We start from the raw sequence: 21024 nt of genomic DNA on the forward strand, positions 1-21024 counted from the left end.
TCTAAGGATAGAATTTAATTTTTCTTCTTTGGATATTATGGTTTTTTAAATAAAGAAAGTCTAAAACAAATTAAATACAACGTGTCATAACGTATGAATGCTCAAAAGATATTAGGTTAGGAGAAAATCTCAATCCATTAATGAATATACACGAGGACTAGGCTAGTGTCTGCATTTTAAGGGAATGCACGGAAAAGAATAAAGAAGTTTCCTCTTCACCAAAACAAACAAAATAAAAAACACTAAAAACTTAAAAAATAAAAAATAAAAAATTTGAGATTAACATACAATAACATAGCATTGGTAGAGGGATTTAACATATACGATTAAGTACATTCCCATTGCTTAAAAAACCCAAAAAAGGAAAAACATCCACAAGTGAAAGGCATTTACTAATCGAGGGGGCCTAAAATAAGGTAATAATGGCACTGCCCGGTTCATAGTCGACACTCGAAGATTAGAAGGCCTGGACAGGTCATTCCTGATACACAGAAGTTTGAGAACATCAGACCCGTATCCGTTTAACATCACCCTCGGGGACACTTACCTCACTCCCGTTACCCCTTCCCGTAACACTTGTTTGCCCCTGGACCTGCTAAAATATAGTTAAAGTCTTAGCCGACTTAGGATTCATTTTCTTTTTGAAGCCTTCAGTGACATCAAGAATTCGACAATAATGCATGCATGGATGGGATTGGGGCAGGTGGTTATTAAAATACAATTGCAAACAAAAAGTAGCAAAACACCTGCATCATTTAAATGGTCAATAAAACATGCTCGTATGATATTGGGAGGAGTTCAGAAGCAACCACTTACAGTATCATCAGGAACAACTGCATATCTCTCCGATGGTGAGACCCATGTTTTTCCTGTGCAAGGTGAATCAAAAAGTAATGAACAAGAATGACAAGAGCAATAACAATTTGATATCAAGAGAGAAATTTAGTTATGTAGTATGACACAGTACCTGATGATGGATCATACTTTGAGGATGCTATATTTTGCCCTCTCGATCCATCCAGACTCAACGGCTCTATGATCTTTGGAGAATTTCTGTTGAAATGCCAAATAAACATCATCAGTTTGAAATACAAATTTTGTATGAACAATATCAGGAAACACTTGTGTTTTTGGCTCAAGTAAATGTATAAGTTTAAACTAAAAACATGGATTATTATTGATCTTGAATCAGTATCACAATAATAACACAAGAAACTATTGATGGATTATTTGTTTTTTTGCTTAAGTAAATGTATTAGTTTAAACTAAAAACATGGATTATTATTGATCTTGAATCTGATATCACAGTAACAATAGGAGAAATTATTGATGGATTATTTCAAGATTATAGGTCCAACGGGCTAACTAGCACTGGACTAAGCTTCTTAGCATTGAGTAGAATTCCCATTTCAATTCAGCGGGACAGGCTGATGGGCCACAATAGATCTCATAGAAAATTAACTAACTTTATCCAACATCCTAGCAAAGGTTACAGTATGCTTTAGGGACAGAAGCTTGCTCATAGCCAACACTTAGTTGCTAATGGTTATTTTCTTCAAGGCTATTGAAAGCACAAAATGCATCATTTCATCTTCAGTAAGGCTTAATCTACCTAATGTATCCAACCTGTGCATGCATTAATGTAAAAGCAGATGCCCATAAAATACACAAAGTTTATGTTGACAAGGAAAATGAAAGTGATATTGCCTCCTTAAGTTTCATCGATCTGTTCATTATTTACATTTGAACTTAAGCACTCCACTAATGACATCCTATTCCTTTACCAACTGAGCTAACATCTCTAGTGTCACTTCAAAAAAGTGAGGCAGTTTAGGATCTACCCAAAAAAGGGTCTAAATATCTTCATTCATTCATATCAGCTTAAAATGATAATATCTGAAACAAGAAACTCAGGTAAACATTTAACCAGATGTAAATTTTATTACCGGTCAGAAGATTCCCCGTGCCCAAGCTGCCCATTCGTACCTCTTCCCCAAGAAAATACATTTTGCCTTTCGGTGACAGCAAGAGTATGTCTCCAACCACATGAAATCTGGACTACTTTCTGTTAATTGCCAAATAAAAACATAAACAAAACAGAAAAATAAGACTAGGAAAAGATACTGATTACCAATTTAGTAGAAAACAACCCTGTATGATAAGTTAAAGGAGGAAATCCTAAGGAACTGAAAACCAATGCCATGGGCTATTTTAACCAATTTTCAGGAGCTACAGTAACAAGAATATGCCTGGTCAAGAGGAAATTTGACTTGCACCGGAGAGCAATGATCAACATTGTCACCAACTCCAACCTGTCCAAACTGTACAAAAAATAGAGATATAGACATTTAGGAAAGATTTATAACTATATTACATAATGGAGAATGAGAGACAAATGAAATAAAGCAAACTGAATGCTGTAAGGGGGCAAAAAAATGACAATTTTTATTGATGCACAATTCTCAGTGACATAAATTGTCTACAGAATGATACATTTACATGTAAAACCAGGGTGAAAGTGGGGTATTGGTTGGAGAAGGGGACACATTTTCACCAAGACAACCAACTTCTTACAGTGAATTTCGGCAAACTACGTTGAAGGTGAAAATTATAATGCTTATAACCTTATTCCATCCCCAGCCATAAAGTTTTCCATCAGATGTGAGTGCCATAGTGTGTCTCCAACCACCCGAGATCTGCAAAATTTCAAGCCAAGAAATATTGAAGTGCAATGAACCAGATAAGATAGGAAATCATAATAATTAGAGTACACAGACACACACACACACAACATGTTTTGGGATTTATTATCTAACAAGTACACGAAACATCATAAATGAATAATAAAGATAAAGTGAACAAGACAAAGGAACGATGGAGCAGAAAGCCGCAATCCAGATTAATTCAAATAATACAGATGCATGATTATCTACTTTTAGTCTGCATGAATGAGAGAACTATCAGAATTTAATCCTTTTATCAGGAATGCAGCCACGTGAGATTTTCGGTGTTAATCATCTAGTTGTTCGACTGCCTATCAATTTAAACTTCTGGATTTTGGGGGTACTCGACATTATACCATAGCGGATTTGATCAAGAGTTCTTGTAATGGAACTCTCCCCAAACCAACCCCAAATATATCACTTAAACTATAACCTTTTTTATTTTTTATTTTTGGGTGTTTGCATGTCTTTGCAAATCCACAAGTCGGGCCTATGCTAACACCTGACCTTCCATATGAACAAACATTTTAGCGCCTACATTATGGTTGTCAGGCAATTACCCATCAATTTAAACTGTTGTGAATTGTGCTCCCAAACATTTAGGATTCCACTTAGCTAAATCAAAAGAACACAAAAAATAATTGATTCAAGAAAATTATATGTCCGTGTTTCACAGCTGATCGCATATCATTTACACTTTTCCAATCAATATTACACAAACCAGGAGAATAATATTCATTTCAAAAAGAAAAAGAATTTGGATCTTGAAAATACCTACTCACTCAGACACCATTATTAAAGAAATTGAAGGATTGAAGATAACCTGAGAAATAAAACTTTCACGCAAAGCTTCCAGCTGACAAGGAACAAGATGATCCTTAAAATCCCCATGGCCTAGTTGACCATATTTGCTCCATCCATAACTGTACAACCTACCAGAAGAGGAAACAGATATGGTGTGTCTCCATCCACAAGCAACCATAACCATCTTTTCTCTCTGCAACTTTGAATAATAACAACTTGACCTTTAGAACAATTAAAGACTTGAGGAAAAAGTAGGAGGGGAAAGGGAAGAAATATTTAACAAATAAAGAAGTGAAAAGTGACAAACTACCAATTAAATCCATCTCCCCATGTTTCTCCAGCAAGAATTTACTAAGTATCACTAGGAGATAAAGAGTTGTAAACAAAAGAATCTTTTTGAATTCTACACACTGGGAATGAAATGAATCTACCAGATAGTGGGCTCATATTGAAATATTTTATCTCAACTTTAGATGACATTTAATTTGATTATTGATATTTTTTAAGGATTCTTCCCAAGCAAGTGTCAGCATCAGGAGACCATCAAATTGTATTAGCAATCCCGATCAATGGAACAGAAATATCATAGTGAACTCACTCAAACAAAGGTATGCATTCAGTTGCAGTGAAACAGTTATGCATTGCTAAATTTTACCGGCTGCTTTAGAATTTTTATAAATATTAAAATCAAGTAAAGGACAACAGTCTGTGGACATACATCGACTGTAGCAACTTTCTCAGGGATTAAGCGATCATTTCTATCACCTAAACCCAAATTTCCATAACGGCCCCAGCCCCATCCATAGAGTTCTCCATCTTCTGCAACAGCAACTGAATGTTCAGCACCAGCAGCAACCATTTTGATTGATACTCCCTACAAAAGACATAAAGTTTAAGTACAAAATGTATTTCTAGAAGTTACTCTATCAAGACTCAAATAAAAATATTTTATGATGGAAATGGCATCCTGCCTTATGTTGATAATGATTTTTCATAAACCTCCTATCCTAAGCATTACACAGCCCGTATCTCCAGTGATAAGTAATCATTTCATTTTCCAACTTCATAGTAATAGGATTTGTGCTTATGATCAAGAGTTATTATGAACCTAAGCACTCAAGTTATTCACTCATCCATGGACATTTGATCAGTTATATAAACTGTATTCTCTCATTGAGAACAAATTAATTTCACGCTTTTATACATCCTGCTAACTACGGCTCGGGGTGGGCGGGATCAGAGAATGGTCATCTACGGTCACAAAGTATATTGAACTTCTTCACTACAAAGAGGATAAATTTACAGAAGTGCGGAGCACATGAATGTCCATATAATTAACAAAATATCATGCAGTACCTCAAAGGCCTGGAGTTTTTGAGGCACAAGGGAATCTTCAGTGGTGCCGAGACCTAGTTGACCATTTTGATTCCGCCCCCAGCTTTAATAGAACACAAAAAACCAATCAGTAAAGCATATTCAAGCTATTTCTAGGTTAATTTACAAGCACATTGAATCAGAACCACTGGCAAAATATTTAAACAATCAAACATCTTTTAATAGAGATAAAGGAAAATGTGTCATTTGGTAGTAAAAAAAAGTTCAGCTAACTGTGAAATGTAATCCACAGTAAGGATACAAATATTAGATGGATCAGTAAGCCAAAGGTGCAATACCGCAGTTTAAGTTTCCTGCTCAAAATAGCTCAGCCCCAACATGTAAAACAGTTTCAGCAGTGGAACAATTAAAGAATACCATTGTAAAATGAAAGTGCAGGAAGTAGGCAATAATAAACCAAACAAAAGTTGGCATGACCTAAAGCTTCTGCAGGGAGGTAAAAGAAATAACTGAAACATTATATACCAAAAGGGCAACCTAATACCATTTTCTTTTTTAAACTATGCATCCCCACCCTATTCCATCCTAAATTAAACCAATCCCTGTTGGAACCCTTGACTTCTTACTACCATTGAAAGAGGCCAAACAAACTTGGTTCTTGCCAGGGGACAACCTGGTATACACGTTTAATCAATCTATAGTAGTACCAAATATCACCTCATGTTTCCATTCAGATTAATACGTTTCACTAAAACAATCACATGTCAGCCCACAAACACCCAGCCCCAAAGGTTTAAGAATACCTTCAAAATACAGCCATTCTTCAAATGAAGCAGTGTTTTTCCGTATGATATGTATAAGCGGGAGGCAGGTCATGGAAAGTCTTTTTTTCCCATTTTTCTTTCAAGTTATGGAGATTTGGTGTGTAGGCGGAACTAGGATAAATTATTGCTGAAGAAAAGAGAAAAAGAGCTTTGCTATTAAAATGGTAGTAAGACTGCAAATCTTCATTTTTTCCCCCGTCTCTTTTAATTCAACAAAATGGTGAATGTAAAATTCTTTTAAATAGTAAACACTATAACCAGTAAACATTCCAGAGCAAACAAGGAATTATTCATGATTCTGCTCACACAAGAAAAGATCACGGAGCTGAGTTTTAATGAAGAAGAATGAAAGGGAACTTATAGTCATTTGGTTTTAAAACAGAAGCTCTGATTGAACAGAAATCTAAGAAATTTTGAAACCTCCAGTTATCATTCTACTGACCACAAGCTGCAATCACCAACGCTATGTCTCTGCCACAGGGACCATCTCTATCATCAAAGACAACCATGACCACAACCCAATTTATTCTTTGAAACTCATATATTTCCAAACAGAGAAAAGTTGAAAAGATCATCATTTGCCTTGTTTTGGAGTCCGCAAAATAATTTAAAAATACTTCAATGGTCATCCAGATACAAGAAACGTTAATAAGATTAAAGAAGCAGTGCATAATCACTCTGCAGCCACAATCAAGATTATCAAGGTTTCATTCTCTTTACTATAAAACACTTTCTCCATACACAGCAAATACAAATGAAATTATACCAAAAGTAAAAAACTATATATTAAAGCAAATAATTTAAAGTTGAACCACTGCACCACCTGCACTCTGTTGAGAAAATTAAAATCAATAATTATGGAAAGAATGGATGAAAGATTTTACAGAGATTTCTAACCTTTGCACCTCTCCTTCCACAGTCACTGCTAAACAATGGCTGTCCCCACAAGCAATTTGCTTTACCCTCAGACTATGCAATGCTTTAATTGGTAGAGGAGTGAACAAGTCACTAGAATTGCCATGACCCAACCTCCCGAAGTCACCCCTGAAACATTTGTAAAGAAACTAAATTGCTTGTAGGCTGTAAATAAATGGTAGAAAAAGTTACTTGCCAAGCAGATCCAGACACGAACAAACAAATTTCTCAAACCTTAAAATACAAGATAAGATAACATAAAACATGCAATCTACTAAGACATGATTCATAAACCATGATTTGCAGCCAACTGACAGAGTGATGATGGAAAGGGACCTCTGAACTCCAACATATTAGCATCTCACAGTCTAGTAGAGATATCTGAAGGCCATAACCCAAAACGTGAATATAATTTATATCTGCTATTAACAAAATCTTAAAGGAGTACATTTATAGACCCAGAGTTCACAAATTAATCATTCAAAATGCAACAGCCGTAAATACTCCCAAATAAGTTACCAAAAACATACAGTTAATATTGTTGGATAATCTCGAGTCTCTACCAGTTATTCTCAAAAGAAGGTATCTTTTTTCATTCATTTTTTTCGTTTTAGTCCAAAAGATTGACAAAAGAGTGGGGGAAGTCCCTTGATCACCTCTTAACATGCCCAACCCCAATGAATACAATAGTAGATCCCAAATCACAGACAAATGTCTAGAGGCATAACAACTAAAATAGCTTTCAGCCAGTGATTTTCAGAGAAAGGAAATGCCTCTCATTCCCTATCTTCGGTGGTCACACTTCTTATATAGAATCTAAATATCAGTTTTACATTCTATTTCTAACTAGTAAACTTCTAGCAAGAATTGTATGTACAATATTTTACTTAAATGTCATCTCACCATTATACTATAATTTCTAGTTCCTCTAGTCTCTTATAAATAATAGAGGTGTATGCATCAGCACAATTTAATATCATTAACAGAAGTTACATGAAGAATGCCATATGATTATCAGGTGAATGCCAATATTGATTGCTCCAGCAAGACCATGAAATTACTAAATCACAGTGACAAGCAAAAAGGATTAAAAAAAAAAACAACAATCATGCTAACATTTACATTAATTGAAAGAAACAAATACCCTAACAAATAACAATTAGGCTTTGTAGAACAGGAATTTCAAGGACAGACATGAAAATACAGACCCCCTGCTGCAGCAGAAGCATCTAAAATCTGAATTTCACACATGCAAATTAAAAGATAGAGAACAAACCATCCCCAACTATAAACTTGCATGCATGACTCAGAGTACGCAGTTGTATGATCAGCTCCACAAGTAACAGATACTATTTCATGGCCATCAAGTGCACTCAATTGAGTAGGAGAAAGTCGATCCTCAGCATCCCCATGACCTAACTGACCATCCTCCCCTCGTCCCCAGGAGCACACAATGTTTCCAGCTGCAAATCATTAATGACATAGTGATAGTGATTTATGAATTAATGCAATTATTTTAGAAGTTTTAGGAGTTGATGAATCAGATACTTGCATGCAAATTCAATTGAAGGGAACTATGCAGAAAAAAGGAACATCAAAGTACATAAATGACACTGCTAAATACAGGCATTCATCAACTGGAAGAAATCATTAAAAAAAATGAAATAAATCTCAGTCAATCTCATCCCATTCTAGCAACCAAGTTCAATCCCATGACAGCAACAGAGGCAATTCTGGACAGATCAGGCAATGATTCAGAACAGTGCAAGAACATGATGCTAATTATATATTCATCCTCAAAACATCAGCAACGGCTAATCATGAAAAGTTTCTTCACTTCACTTTTGCATCACTACTAGAACATAAAGTATCTGAGTTCATAAACCAAAATCCAATACCTCCTATATCATCAGAAAAGTTTGTCATCATGAATTGACATTTTTACAATGCGGCAACCACTATAACTATCACACAATTTGCATAAGTTGGACATAAAAAAATTAAGTGTCTATTTGATATGACTTATTTAATTGTCATAAGTGCTTATTTAATCTCATGAGATCTTTTCAAATTTTTTATGTTGTTTACTTAGGATTTTAATAGAACGTTTAACAATTAAATAAGCTATTTTACTTTCATTAGGAAAAACTTAAATTTTAAACTTTTGAAAACTGAGAATAAAAAGTTTTTTAAAATATTAAAAAATTTAAAATATCTTTTATTTATTTGACAATTTTATTTAATTTCTTTCATGCATAGCTTTAAAAATTTACTTATTAAACTAATTTTCCAATTTTTAATAATAGCTCTCTCATTCACCATTAAATAACTAAAATCTACTTTTTTTTTTTAAACTCTATTTTAAAAACTTATACTTAAACGGTGTACACAAGACGTTGAATCTAATTAATATGTTTGTTTAAAGCTGTAACTTGAAGAAAGACTCTTCATTTGAGTAAAATCAAAAGAAAATAAAACATGGGATCTTAACATTCTTCTACTTTGCATTCCATTATATTGACCATAAGAAAATAAGCTAAAAATAAATAAAGAAAAGAAAAAAAAAGGGTTAATAAGGAGGAAGCAGGAGCATACAGAGTAGAGCAACAGAGTGACTAGCACCAGCAGAGATGAGAAGAACAGGACGAAATGGAGCAGCAGTGGTACTAGCGGCTTCGCTCGCAGCAGAGGCCTCTGCCATTGCTATTGTTTCTTTTCTTACAAGCGATGAAGAAAGAAAGAACGAACGAAAGATGGAAGTGGGATCTTATGCTTCTCCTTCCAGTTCCAAGAGAGAAAGGTGATAATGAATTATGATCAGAAAGTGGGTAAGAGATATTTAAATTGATTGAGATAGCTGCACATGTGCATCACATAAAGAAGACGAGACTAGGCTCTCACCAGAGAGTTTTTTTTAACAACTGTTTGCCAAAGAAAATACAGAGTAAAGACAGACAGGGCAGGTAGTGCAGACACAACGGCATTGATGAGGGTGGGAGGTCCACCATTTTTTCGATTTTCATTTTTCACATTGCTCAATTCTACTCCACACACTCTCTTTGACTTTCTCGTCGTGTTCCAACATCTCACAGCAATAATGATTTGTTGCAGATCTAAATGGAAAGTGTCCTGATATTTATAACGTAATTGTAAATATAAAGGAAATTAAGGATTGAAAAGCAATAAAACAACATAAATAACAGAAATTTACAAAAATAACTTAAAAACTTTTGTAATTTTTACAATTAGCCCTCCAAACTTTTTCCTTTCAACATTAACCAAACACGAGATTTTCTCCTCAAATTACCCTTGTTTACGAACAAAAGCAACTTTCATTTTCTCCCTTTATCAAACTAAATGCAGCCTTGCACTCTTGAATCATCACCGTCGACAGCAAATGGCAACGACAAATAATAAAAGTGAACTTCGATCAAATACAATATAATCCATCCGAATCCAACACCAATCCGCATCACTGAGTGAGAAGAGATATTTTCTTAACTTGCAAGAATTTCAGTGCGATTGCATCTTGGTGCAACAGGCACTTGTTACACTAAATATGTGCGACAGGTTGCATGTCGCACCAAGAGTGAGTTGCACCGAAACTGCACCTGTCGCACTAAGAGGCAGATTCACTGTAACTCACTCTTGGTGCGACAGTGCGACAGGTAATCTGTCATACCAACGTATAATTTTTTTTAATGTTTATATATAAAATTTTATTCTCTTTATTAACTTCATAGTGTGTAATTAAATTTTTTTTAATAATTTCAGACTTAATGGATTTAGTTGTGCTTCAATTGTGTTATGATGGTTGGTGGAAGATATTAAGGGATGGTCGTATGGAGTATGTGAATGGTAAAAATACAACTTTTTTTATTGGAAAAAATTGTCTATTTGATCAGTTTTTGGCAAGAGTACATGAGGTCTTATAAGTAAATCCTAATGAATATAGTATCACAATGAAGATAACTTTGAGGTCTAATAACACATTCTATCGTACATGTGCACTATCCATTGAAATATTTAATGATGAAATGGTGAGGGTTATATTGCATATGGCATCCGATGTGGCCAACTATGGATGCATTCCTATATTTGTTACCACATCTCCTCAAGTTCCGAGCGAAGATCTTGAACCACCCGTTGAAACAAAAACTTCCTTTATAGCAAATATGTCTACTCCCGATATTGAAGAAGAGGTCCTACCAAGGATGACATCATTGCAGCAATATTACTCTCCACTCCATGACAATAATGACAATATTGATGACAACGGCATTACGTTAGTGGATGTTGGAAAATAGGTATTACCACTAATGACACCGTTGGAGCAACGGTATTCTCCGTATCACAATAATGATTTCCGTGAAAATGATGATCATGTTGATGACATTAGCAACGCGGAGGTGGATAATGTTTGTGTAGAACCTTCTAATAGTATGAGGGCATTCATTTTAATAATGCATGTGATGATAGAGGTGTTGGTTTTTCTAATATTTGGTCGTTTCAGCATTAGGATGAGTATGAAGACGATATTCTTGTGAATAACAGAGACAATTGATCTATTTCTCAATGGCCGGTTCGAAAAGGAGGATTGACCCCCTCACAAGTTTTGCTCCAATTTTACCTTCGAACATGGTTGCGCCAAGCTTTCTTAGCAGTTCTAACTCAGATGATACCAATTTAAAACCATAATTGATCCCCCTCTTATATTCTCCATGGGCCACTTGCCTAAGCAAAACATTGTGCAAAATTACACCACTGAACGGAAAGATTCGGCACTCCAAGAAATGCCTAAATATGTCGTCCTTGAACAGACGCAATTGTCGTTTTGTTAATTTTCGCTCGATAACTTTTATGACTGTAGAAAAGTTACACATGCTTGAAATTCGCCCCGGGAAGTGATTGGCATAAGCTAACTTCATCATACTCAATTCGTTTCTTGATACTTATGATTTCGCCATGTATTTGTAATGTTTATAACATTATTACATTGCATTTATAATAAAATAAAAGAGAAATTAACTTGACGTAAAAAAAACTGTAATTTGGTGCGACAGGCTTATCGCAGATCGCGCGCCATCACAATCTAATCCACGCACACGACAACTTCTTCACCCATGCCAACAACTTCACCCATGCAGATCGCGCGCCATCAAAATCTTAAAGGAGTACATTTATATAAATGAAAAGTATTATTTTTTTACTATTTATTACCACATTTAGGCTCAAATTCCATATAACTAATAAATTAACACAATAAGTAAAATTAACAAACTAATATATATATAAACATAATAATTTCAAATCATCGAAAAAAAAAATTACATATCATTGTTTTAGAATTTACGGTCATCCAAATATAAAGTTACACACCAAAACAACATAACTTGTAAAAAAAATTAAAAACCATAATTTATTCTTATCATCTGTTGTCTTCAAAGCTGAAGGCTCCACTCAATTTTCATGCACGTCACTAGCTTTATGGTGTTTCCATTTCTACATAACAACAAAAATAGTATGAGAAATAACTCTACAAATTTAAATACATCTTCATAAATGAAAAAATTAAATCAATACACTAACATTTCTCCAATGCTTCACAAATTGTCATATCTTTAAAGGTTTCAGCAAATGATTCTTCATCCTTCTTCTTTATCTCCACATGATTCTAACTTATACCATAGCCAATTTTGTGTGCATACCAATGCCTCAAACTATTTTACGAGTTAATAAACTCGAAAAAAGATCAAGTATCCATCCTCCTGAAAGGTGACTCAAACACCATAATAGAAACAGATATAACAAACAACATCATTAGCAATATTTGAGTGAGAAAATTTAATACTTAGTGCAACTTCACTTCCACCAATGCAAAATGCAAAATGGCTCATCAACATCATAAGTGAGGTCTAACAATTATTTATCTGTCTTTTTTTTCACATCATCAATAGCATATTTCCTCTTAACTTCTCAAAGTGGGTCTTCATCATGTTCATAAATCCGCTTTTAACCTACTTTTTAACTACTACCTCACTTGACAATGAGACATCACTAGGAAGTGTAGCATGCGTAAAACCACTAGACATTGAATCTAAATTACAATAATGCTCATAAAATTCAATGAATGACTCCTTAATTTTTGCCATCACTTTCTCCACCTCTAAATGTCATTTATAGATTCTCAAGACAAAAAGCTTATATACTCTAACTTGTACCACAGATCAAGTACAACAATCATGACAAATTTTTTTAATGTTTTCAACAGATATCCCAATACTTATCAAACTTTGCTCTCATTTTACGTGCCACACTCCTCAAAACAACATCATAATTTTCTAGTGAATAATGTTAAACTCATTGTTATTTTGTACCCTAAAAGCATGTGATAAAATAACAATTGTTGAAATTCATAAAATTTATTTATTCATTATTTATTTAAGCATATGTTACTAACCCTTATTTACTCTAACTTGGACATATGATGTTAATACTAGAACATATAAATCACAAGTTTTTTATAAATAAAAGATTGTTTACTGCTATAGATAAAATGGGCATTCCATTATATAAGACTGCAACTTCTATACTTTTTATTGTGAATGATTTTTTTTTAATCACTAAAGTGGAGATTTCAAGTAGAGTAGTTAACATGTAAATGTGATATGCATATTGAATTGTGTTAACATGAATATGTTAATAATATTGATTTTGATGATAACAAACTTTAAATGGTTCTTTCATAAAAATGTTGGAGCTATTCCTTAATAAACAAAACCCTTAATAATCATTCCATTCATTTTTTCATAAAAGATGGACTTTCAAATTAGAAAAAGATTCTCTGCAGAATTTGGTTTAAAATGTAATTCTGGACATAAACGGTAAACCGTTTTCCTTTAAACAATTAACCGATTAATACCAAAGAGCAACATATTGCCTAAAGCTCTAACCGTTTATGAAAAATGGAAAACACAAAAGATGGGAAGGCTACTGGAACTTAACGGTGAACCGTTTATATTCAAACAGTTAATCGATAACATCCAGAGAAGTCACTTCATGCAAATCCTTAACCGTTTAATATAAACGGATATTAAGACTGAATTGTTTTGCAGGTTACTAGAAACCAACGGCGATCCGTTTATTACAAACGGTTAACCGATAACATCCAGAGAAGTCACTTCATGCAAATCCTTAACTTTTTAGTGTAAACGGATAACTGATGTTCATCTTGCAGGTCCCTGAGAATTAACGGCGAAAGGTTAATCCTAAATGGCAAACCGTTTATTTGAAATTTGGCCTAGCGGTTACTTTTGATCAGCCTAAACGGTTAACCGTTAATAGTTAATGGCGAACCGTTTTCGGGCAAACAGTTTGTAACGGCTAGTTTTTCAGCTCCAAATATAAATAAGCTCATTCAAATTCAAAGAAGATTGATCATAACACGACCGTTAAGCTAATATCCGAGAATACAATCTTCATAGAGCTTAGAACACATTCTTGCTTCATCTATTCACATATTAAGCATCATTGTGTAATCCTATATATTGTGAGAGGCAAATCAATTTGTAATCTTTTATTTTGAGTGATTGTAAGTGTTGGGATACACTCGGGTTAAGAGATTAGGGATAATCTCTTGTTGTAAAGGTTTATTGACACCTTGGAAGTCAAGTGTAAGCATTTGAAGCCTTAGAGGCTTGCTTAGTGGAATCCTCAAGCCCGGAAAGCTTGGAGGCGTGGACATAGACGAGGTTGGCCGAACCACGTAAAAATCTATGTGTTTGAATCCCTCTTCCCTTATCTTTTTATATTGTGATAAACTTAATTGTTATTGCTTTGAATTTGGATTATATTTGCATTAAGTTTTTCTTTATAAATTGAATAATTTTTAGAATTTCAATTCACCCCCCCTCTTGGGTTGCATACTTGTATTTCAAATTGGATTATAGTAAATTATGATATAGTTTAACAAATGTTGTTGATCTTAATTCACATAAGCTTTCATAAGGTTAATCGACCTTAATGTTGAGTGGGTAATGAAATTGCATTCATGTATTATGTCTTTTGAGTTATCACGGAGTGAGATCCATATAAATGGTCAAAACCTCGATACTTGAAGATCTAATTTCATGGATCGTGGGAACACATGCTTACAAGATGGAATCTAAACTAATGATGCTTACCTAAGTTGTTTGTGGTGCTCGATCATTTAAATATGTGGCTACAATTTATTTAATAAATTATTTAATGAATAATAATATTTATTTATAAATAAATTTACAAATATAGATATATTAAAAGTGATCACTAGAACAAATACTTAAGGGTAAATATGTAATTATAGAGGCACGACATTTGTCATGACTTGGCTTTAATTACAAGCATCAGATAGAAGGTAAATTAAGTGATTATTATTGGTCTATGACCAAAGTTAAAATTAATTAAAAGGAGTTTTAATTAATTATGTTTTTATTTAGTTTCATGGGTTATTAGAGTGCAAATTTAGATTTTTGGTTGAATAGTCTCGGATTAACTTAATAGTTTTACTATGTCCTAAGATGATTGGCCTTGACTTTTGAGTTGGAAATAGAAAGCCCATGGGTCTTTAGTCCCTCTGCTAAACCAATTCCTAGTCAAATCCTTATTATAATAATTGTCTATATAAAGAAGAGGAAATTAGAACAGAAATATGACCCTTATATATAGATTTTTTTTTAAAAAAAAAGAGTTTTATGGTTTCCATCTCCTGCACGGTAATTAGGGTTTTTTTCACACCCACACGTGTAAGAGAGACAATTGAGGATAGAAGATAGTAGAAAAGATTGTAACTTTATCTTGCAAATCCTGACAATGGTGGTGGAGAAGATTGCAATTGCCTTGTTCAAATCATTAATAAAGAATCAAGATATTTTTTTAACCCTATGCATGTATATATAATCAAGACAAGTCCCTAGCTTCTGCTAATTCTATAAGCTAGAAAATATTTTCTAGACCTGATTTTAACCAACAAATAAAACTAGTTGTGATAGGATGGTAGTGAGATGATGAAAATACAAGTTAGAAGTTACTGTCAATGAAGCTAAAAGTTACTATCGATAAAGCACTAATTACACGGCCATATCATCGAAAGTCTTTGACACGACATAAAAGTGTTTAATTTTACTCCCAAGTATAAGAGTGCATAATTATACTATATCTTGGTGAGTCTGAGATCAATACACAGATAAATGATTTAATTTGTTTATTTAAATTTATCTAAAAAAATGAAAATAAAATTTAAATATATGTAATTTAATTTGAGAAAAACTATGAAATTGAATTAGTTAGGGTTATGTATCAACTCATAGTAATAAATACAATTTAATAAATTCTTTTTATTTTTATTTTATTGCCCAAAAGACTAATTGTATAAATTACAATTATTTTCCCATTAATTTTATTATGGATTAAGTACTTAATCTACCAAAACTTAACTTGTCTACAATAAGTCAAAATATCATTTTACCATACTTTATACTAAGCTATTAAGAATTTATTGTGCCAAAATCTCATGTTTATCTACAATAAATCAAATTTCAAAATATAAAATATGGATAAAATTAAATAGAAAATAATTTAATTTGTATAATTAAAACTAGAATATGATTAAATCATATTTTTTTACTAAGAGTTTCATTTTCCCTAACTATTAGTGTTTAGCTAAATATAATTGAAATAAAATGAATTATTAAAATTAAAAAACATAATTAAAAACATTTAAAATTTGAAAATATATTACAAAAATAGATGAGAAGAAAAATTTGAAGGAAAAGAAGAAAAGAAAAGGTGTGGAGAGGTGTGCTCCTCATCTCTATTTATACTAATACAAGATAAATCCACACCACACAAATAAATAAAACTAATTATATCTTATTCTTACGTTTGTCCCACTAACAAAACACAAACCTAACTTAATCCACTTAAACACATCCAATACATTTCACTAACAATTACCATATCTAACAAGATAAAAACTTATAATTTCACAATTACCACATTCACTGTTGTAAAAACTTATAATTTTATAACAAAAGTCGTGAATCCTCCTCGACAATGACCTAATTTTTCAGACTTTCAGAATCCAAATTTTACATCCGTACATTTGTTTGGAGCCCCAAATTGCGTGAAATTATTATGTTTACCTAAAAACACACAAAAATACACAAAATCAAATACTTAAAAAAATAATTAGAAATTCATAATATGTTACATAATTATAAATGTAAATTATATTATAAACACAAAATAACATTTTTACTCCTTAATAAACATACAATTTTTAAGGCTAATTAGTCTTCAAATAACATGTGAAAATTTCAACATTCTTTCAATCTACTTATATTGGTGGTCAGCCCCTCTTACCTCTTATTCGTATTTTTAGTTTCAGAGAAAAAGTTTGCAAATGGTCCATCATTTTCTTCTTCTCATGGTCTGTCAAATGCTTTTTGAAATTTTCAATATAGTAGACAACATCATGTAGGTGGAATTCCACCAAGTTGGCAGATTTAATACCAACATCTCTTTATCCTCAATTTTCTCAAGCTCTACACAAAATTTAAACTTTGTCAACTTTAATGGAGAAGATACATACTTCACTACATTTCTAAGGGCATTAATAGATTTTTGAATCTCTTTCAAGCCTTCATTCATAATCAAGTTAACAATGTGCACACCATCGCAAATGTAAAATACTTGCCCTCTAAAATCAAGCCACTTTTATCCCAGTTCATTAGCTTCTCCTTCACATAACTCACTACCACATCATTGGCACCCGAACTATCAATTGTGTAATGGTTATCAAATGCCCTATCCTTCAAATATAGCAAAATCAAGTTTCAATGATTTTTTCAATTGCATCATTTATATGATTTGTTATTTAAAAAAAAAAAACTAGTATCTTTTTTTGCAACTCCTAATTAACATCAACCCAACGGGTAACAACCACCATGTACCTCATATAATTAGTCAAACTGCATGTGTTAGCATTGATCCTAATCCTCTGCTAATTTGCAACAAAATAGCTTTTCAATTTCTTTTTTCTCATCCAAGAAAAGCTAAAAGATATCCCTAACCAGAGTTCTTTGAGATGAGGGTTCAGACTTCGAACACAATGTGCTTGACCGAAGGAAAAATTTTGGTGCTTCGAAATGGCTTCTTACTAAGGACAAAGTAATCAACAGTCATCAACCTACATGCTTCTTTTCAAATCCATTCAAAAGAGAGAAACTATCATATCTTCAGCTGGAACCATTGGCGATTGATTTTTCTTCTAAATCATGACCAAATCTCATTTGTTGGTCATCATCCAAAGTAGCCCAATACTTAAAAACTTTGGGTTTTCATGCGAGTTTGCAAATTTTGCAATAATATTCCAGATATTCCGATCCGCACAATAATAAATTTAAATATAATTTTAAATTTAATAATTTACATAATAATATTAAATAAAATTCAATTATAATTTAACAATCAACAATTTAACATTAATTCAACATAAATAACATATAACAACACCATAAATTCACAAAGAATAAATTCACAATATAAATCAACATAAAAAAAATCTAAGGTAAACCGATTTATTACAATATTCTCTAATTATTATTATTATTGTTGTTGTTGTTATTAGTTTTTTAACATATTTTTCATAGTTAATGAAGATTATAGAGCTAATTATGCTTATACATTTCAATAAATAATTTAATTTATATATTTTTCAATTGAAATTTAATTAAATAAATAATTTAATTATAAAATAATACAGATCGAGATATCTAGTTTTCTGAATTCACTTGCATCCGAATCCGGATCTTTGCGGATGCGGAGTTTATTGCCAACCCTACACATCATCAATATGTAAAATTAACACACTAGTCCGTCATATATATATATATATATATATATATATATATATATATATATATATATATATATATATATATATATATATATATATATATATATATATATATATAAACATAATAATTTCAAATCATCCAAAAAAAAAAATTATACATCATCGTTTTAGAAATTTAAAGTTATCCAAATAAAACGTTACACAACAAAACACAATAACTTGTAAAAAAATTAAAAACCATAATTTATTCTTGTCATCTGATGTCTTCAAAGCCGAAGGCTCCACTTCAATTTTGATGCACGTCACTAGTTCATGCACGTCACTGGCATTATGGTGTTTCCATTTCTACATAACAACAAATATTGTACGAGAAATAACTCTACAAATTTAAATACATCTTCATAAATGAAAAAATTAAATCAATACACTAACATTTCTCTAATGCTTCAAAAATTGTCATATCCTTAAAGGTTTCAGCTAATAATTCTTCACTCGTCTTCTTTATCGCCACATGATTCTAACTTATACCATAGCCAATTTTGTGTGCGTATCAATGCCTTAAATTATCTTACGAGTTAATGAACTCCAAAAAGAATCAAGCATCCATCCTCCAGTGTTAAAAGCTGACTCAAACACTATAATGGAAATACATATAGCAAACACATCACTAGCAATATTTGAGAAAATTCAGTACTTAGTGCAACTTAACTTCCTCCAATGCAAAACTCAAAATGGGTCACCATCATCACAAGTGAGGTCTAGCAAATATTGATCTATCTCTTTTTTCATATCATCAATAGCATATTTCCTCGTAACTTCTTAAAGTGGGTCTTCATCATGTTAATAAATCCACTTTCAACTTACTTTTTAACTACTACCTCACTTGACAATTAGATATCACTAGGAAGTGCAGCATGTGTAAAATCACTAGACATTGAATCTAAACTACAGTAATGCTCATAAAATTCAACGAATGACTCCTTAATCTTTGCCATCACTTTCTCCACCTCTACAACATCATTTAGATTTTCAAGACAAGAGCTCACATACTCTAACTTGTACTGCGGATAAAGTACAACAATAATGATGAATTTTTTTAATATTTTCAACAGTATCCCAATACTTATCAAACTTTGCTCTCATTTTACAATGCCCACTCCTCAAAACAACAACATCATCATTTTCACGTGAATAATGCTAAGACTTAGTTTTATTTTGTGTCCAAAAAAGCATGTGATAAAATAACAATTGTTGAAATTCATAAAATTTATTTATTCATTATTTATTTGAGCATATATTACCCACCTTATTTATTCGAACTTGGACATATGATGTTTCTACTAGAACATATAAATCACAGGTTCTTTATAAATAAAAGATTGTTTACCGCTATTAATAAAATGTGCATTTCATTATGTAAAACTGCAACTTCTCTACTTTTATTGTGAATGATTTTATTTTGATCATTGAAGTGGAGATTTCAAGTAGAGTAGTTAATATATAAATGTGATATGCATACTGAACTAGATTATAGTGAATTATGATATAGTTTAACAAATGTTGTTGATCTTAATTCACATAAGCTTTAATAAGGTTAATCAACCTTAATGTTGAGTTGGAAATGAAATTGCATTCATATATTATGTCTTTTGAGTTATCACGGAATGAGATCCATATAAATGGTCAAAATCCCGATACTTGAAGATGCAATTTCATGGATCATGGGAACATATGCTTACAAGATGGAATCTAAACTAATGATGCTTACCTAAGTTATTTGTGTTGCTTGATCATTTAAATCTGTGGCCACAATTTATTCAATAAATTATTTATTGAATAATAATATTTATTTATAAATAAATTTACAAATATAGATATATTACAAGTGATCATTAGAACAAGTACTTAAGGGTACATATGTAATTATAGAGACATGACATTTGTCATTGCTTACCTTTAATTACAAGCGTCAAATAGAAGGTCAATTAAGTGATTATTATTAGTCTATGACCAAAGTTAAAATTAATTAAAAGGAGTTTTAATTAATTAGGTTTTTATTTAATTGCATGGGTTACTAGAGTGCACCTTTAGACTTTTAGTGGAATAGTCTGGGTTTAACTTAATAGTTTTAGTGTGTCATGAGATGACTGACCTTGACTTCTGAGTTGGAGACAAAAAGCCCATGGGTCATTAGTCCTTCAGTACTTCTGCTAAATCAATTCCTAGTCAAACCCTGATTCTAAAAAATGTCTATATAAAGAAGAGGAAATTAGAATAGAAATATGACTCTTATATATAGATATTTTTGGAAGAAAAAATAGAGTTTTACTGTTTCCATCTCCTACACAGTAATTAGGGCTTTTTACATGCCCACACGTGTAAGGGAGACAATTGAGGATAGTAGAGAAGATAGTAACTTTATTATGCAAATCTCAACAATGGTGGTGGAAAATATTGCAATCGCCTTGTTCAAATCTTCAACAAGAGATCAAGATATTTCTCCAACCCTATGCATGTATATATAATC

At 32.2% G+C, this 21024-nt stretch overlaps 1 protein-coding gene across 4 annotated transcripts; it reads right to left on the reverse strand.

Annotated features, from left to right (window-relative positions):
* Nucleotides 1-250: 250 nt before the first annotated feature.
* On the reverse strand, nt 251-9653 carry LOC102610620 (ultraviolet-B receptor UVR8). Of its 4 annotated transcripts, none has more exons than XM_006464849.4 (12): nt 9197-9653; nt 7878-8064; nt 6584-6730; nt 4884-4965; nt 4246-4401; nt 3547-3720; nt 2625-2696; nt 2250-2321; nt 1947-2065; nt 968-1053; nt 817-869; nt 251-595 (listed from the first exon to the last, which is right to left on the reverse strand). In XM_006464849.4, the coding sequence occupies exons 1-12, from the start codon at nt 9300-9302 to the stop codon at nt 506-508; spliced, it is 1344 nt and encodes a 447-aa protein (XP_006464912.1). In that variant the 5' UTR covers nt 9303-9653; the 3' UTR covers nt 251-505. The 4 variants fall into 4 exon arrangements, with proteins under 4 accessions (XP_006464912.1, XP_006464910.1, XP_006464913.1 ...); XM_006464847.4 differs by having other exon boundaries at nt 3547-3726; nt 9197-9652; XM_006464850.4 differs by having other exon boundaries at nt 251-592; nt 9197-9651.
* Between the last annotated feature and the right edge of the window lie 11371 nt (nt 9654-21024).

The sequence above is a fragment of the Citrus sinensis genome, chromosome 7 (genome assembly GCF_022201045.2).
Source record: "Citrus sinensis cultivar Valencia sweet orange chromosome 7, DVS_A1.0, whole genome shotgun sequence".
In the NCBI taxonomy this organism is placed as follows: Eukaryota; Viridiplantae; Streptophyta; class Magnoliopsida; order Sapindales; family Rutaceae; genus Citrus; species Citrus sinensis.

Coding starts and splice junctions, on each gene's coding strand:
- LOC102610620 (XM_006464847.4), bottom strand. CDS start 9,302: ATGGCAGAGGCCTCTGCTGCGAGCGAAGCCGCTAGTACCACTGCTGCT. Junction 8,065..9,196: donor TCACTCTGTTGCTCTACTCT/GTATGCTCCTGC, acceptor AATGATTTGCAG/CTGGAAACATTGTGTGCTCC. Junction 2,066..2,249: donor TCAAATTTCCTCTTGACCAG/GCATATTCTTGT, acceptor GGCAATTAACAG/AAAGTAGTCCAGATTTCATG.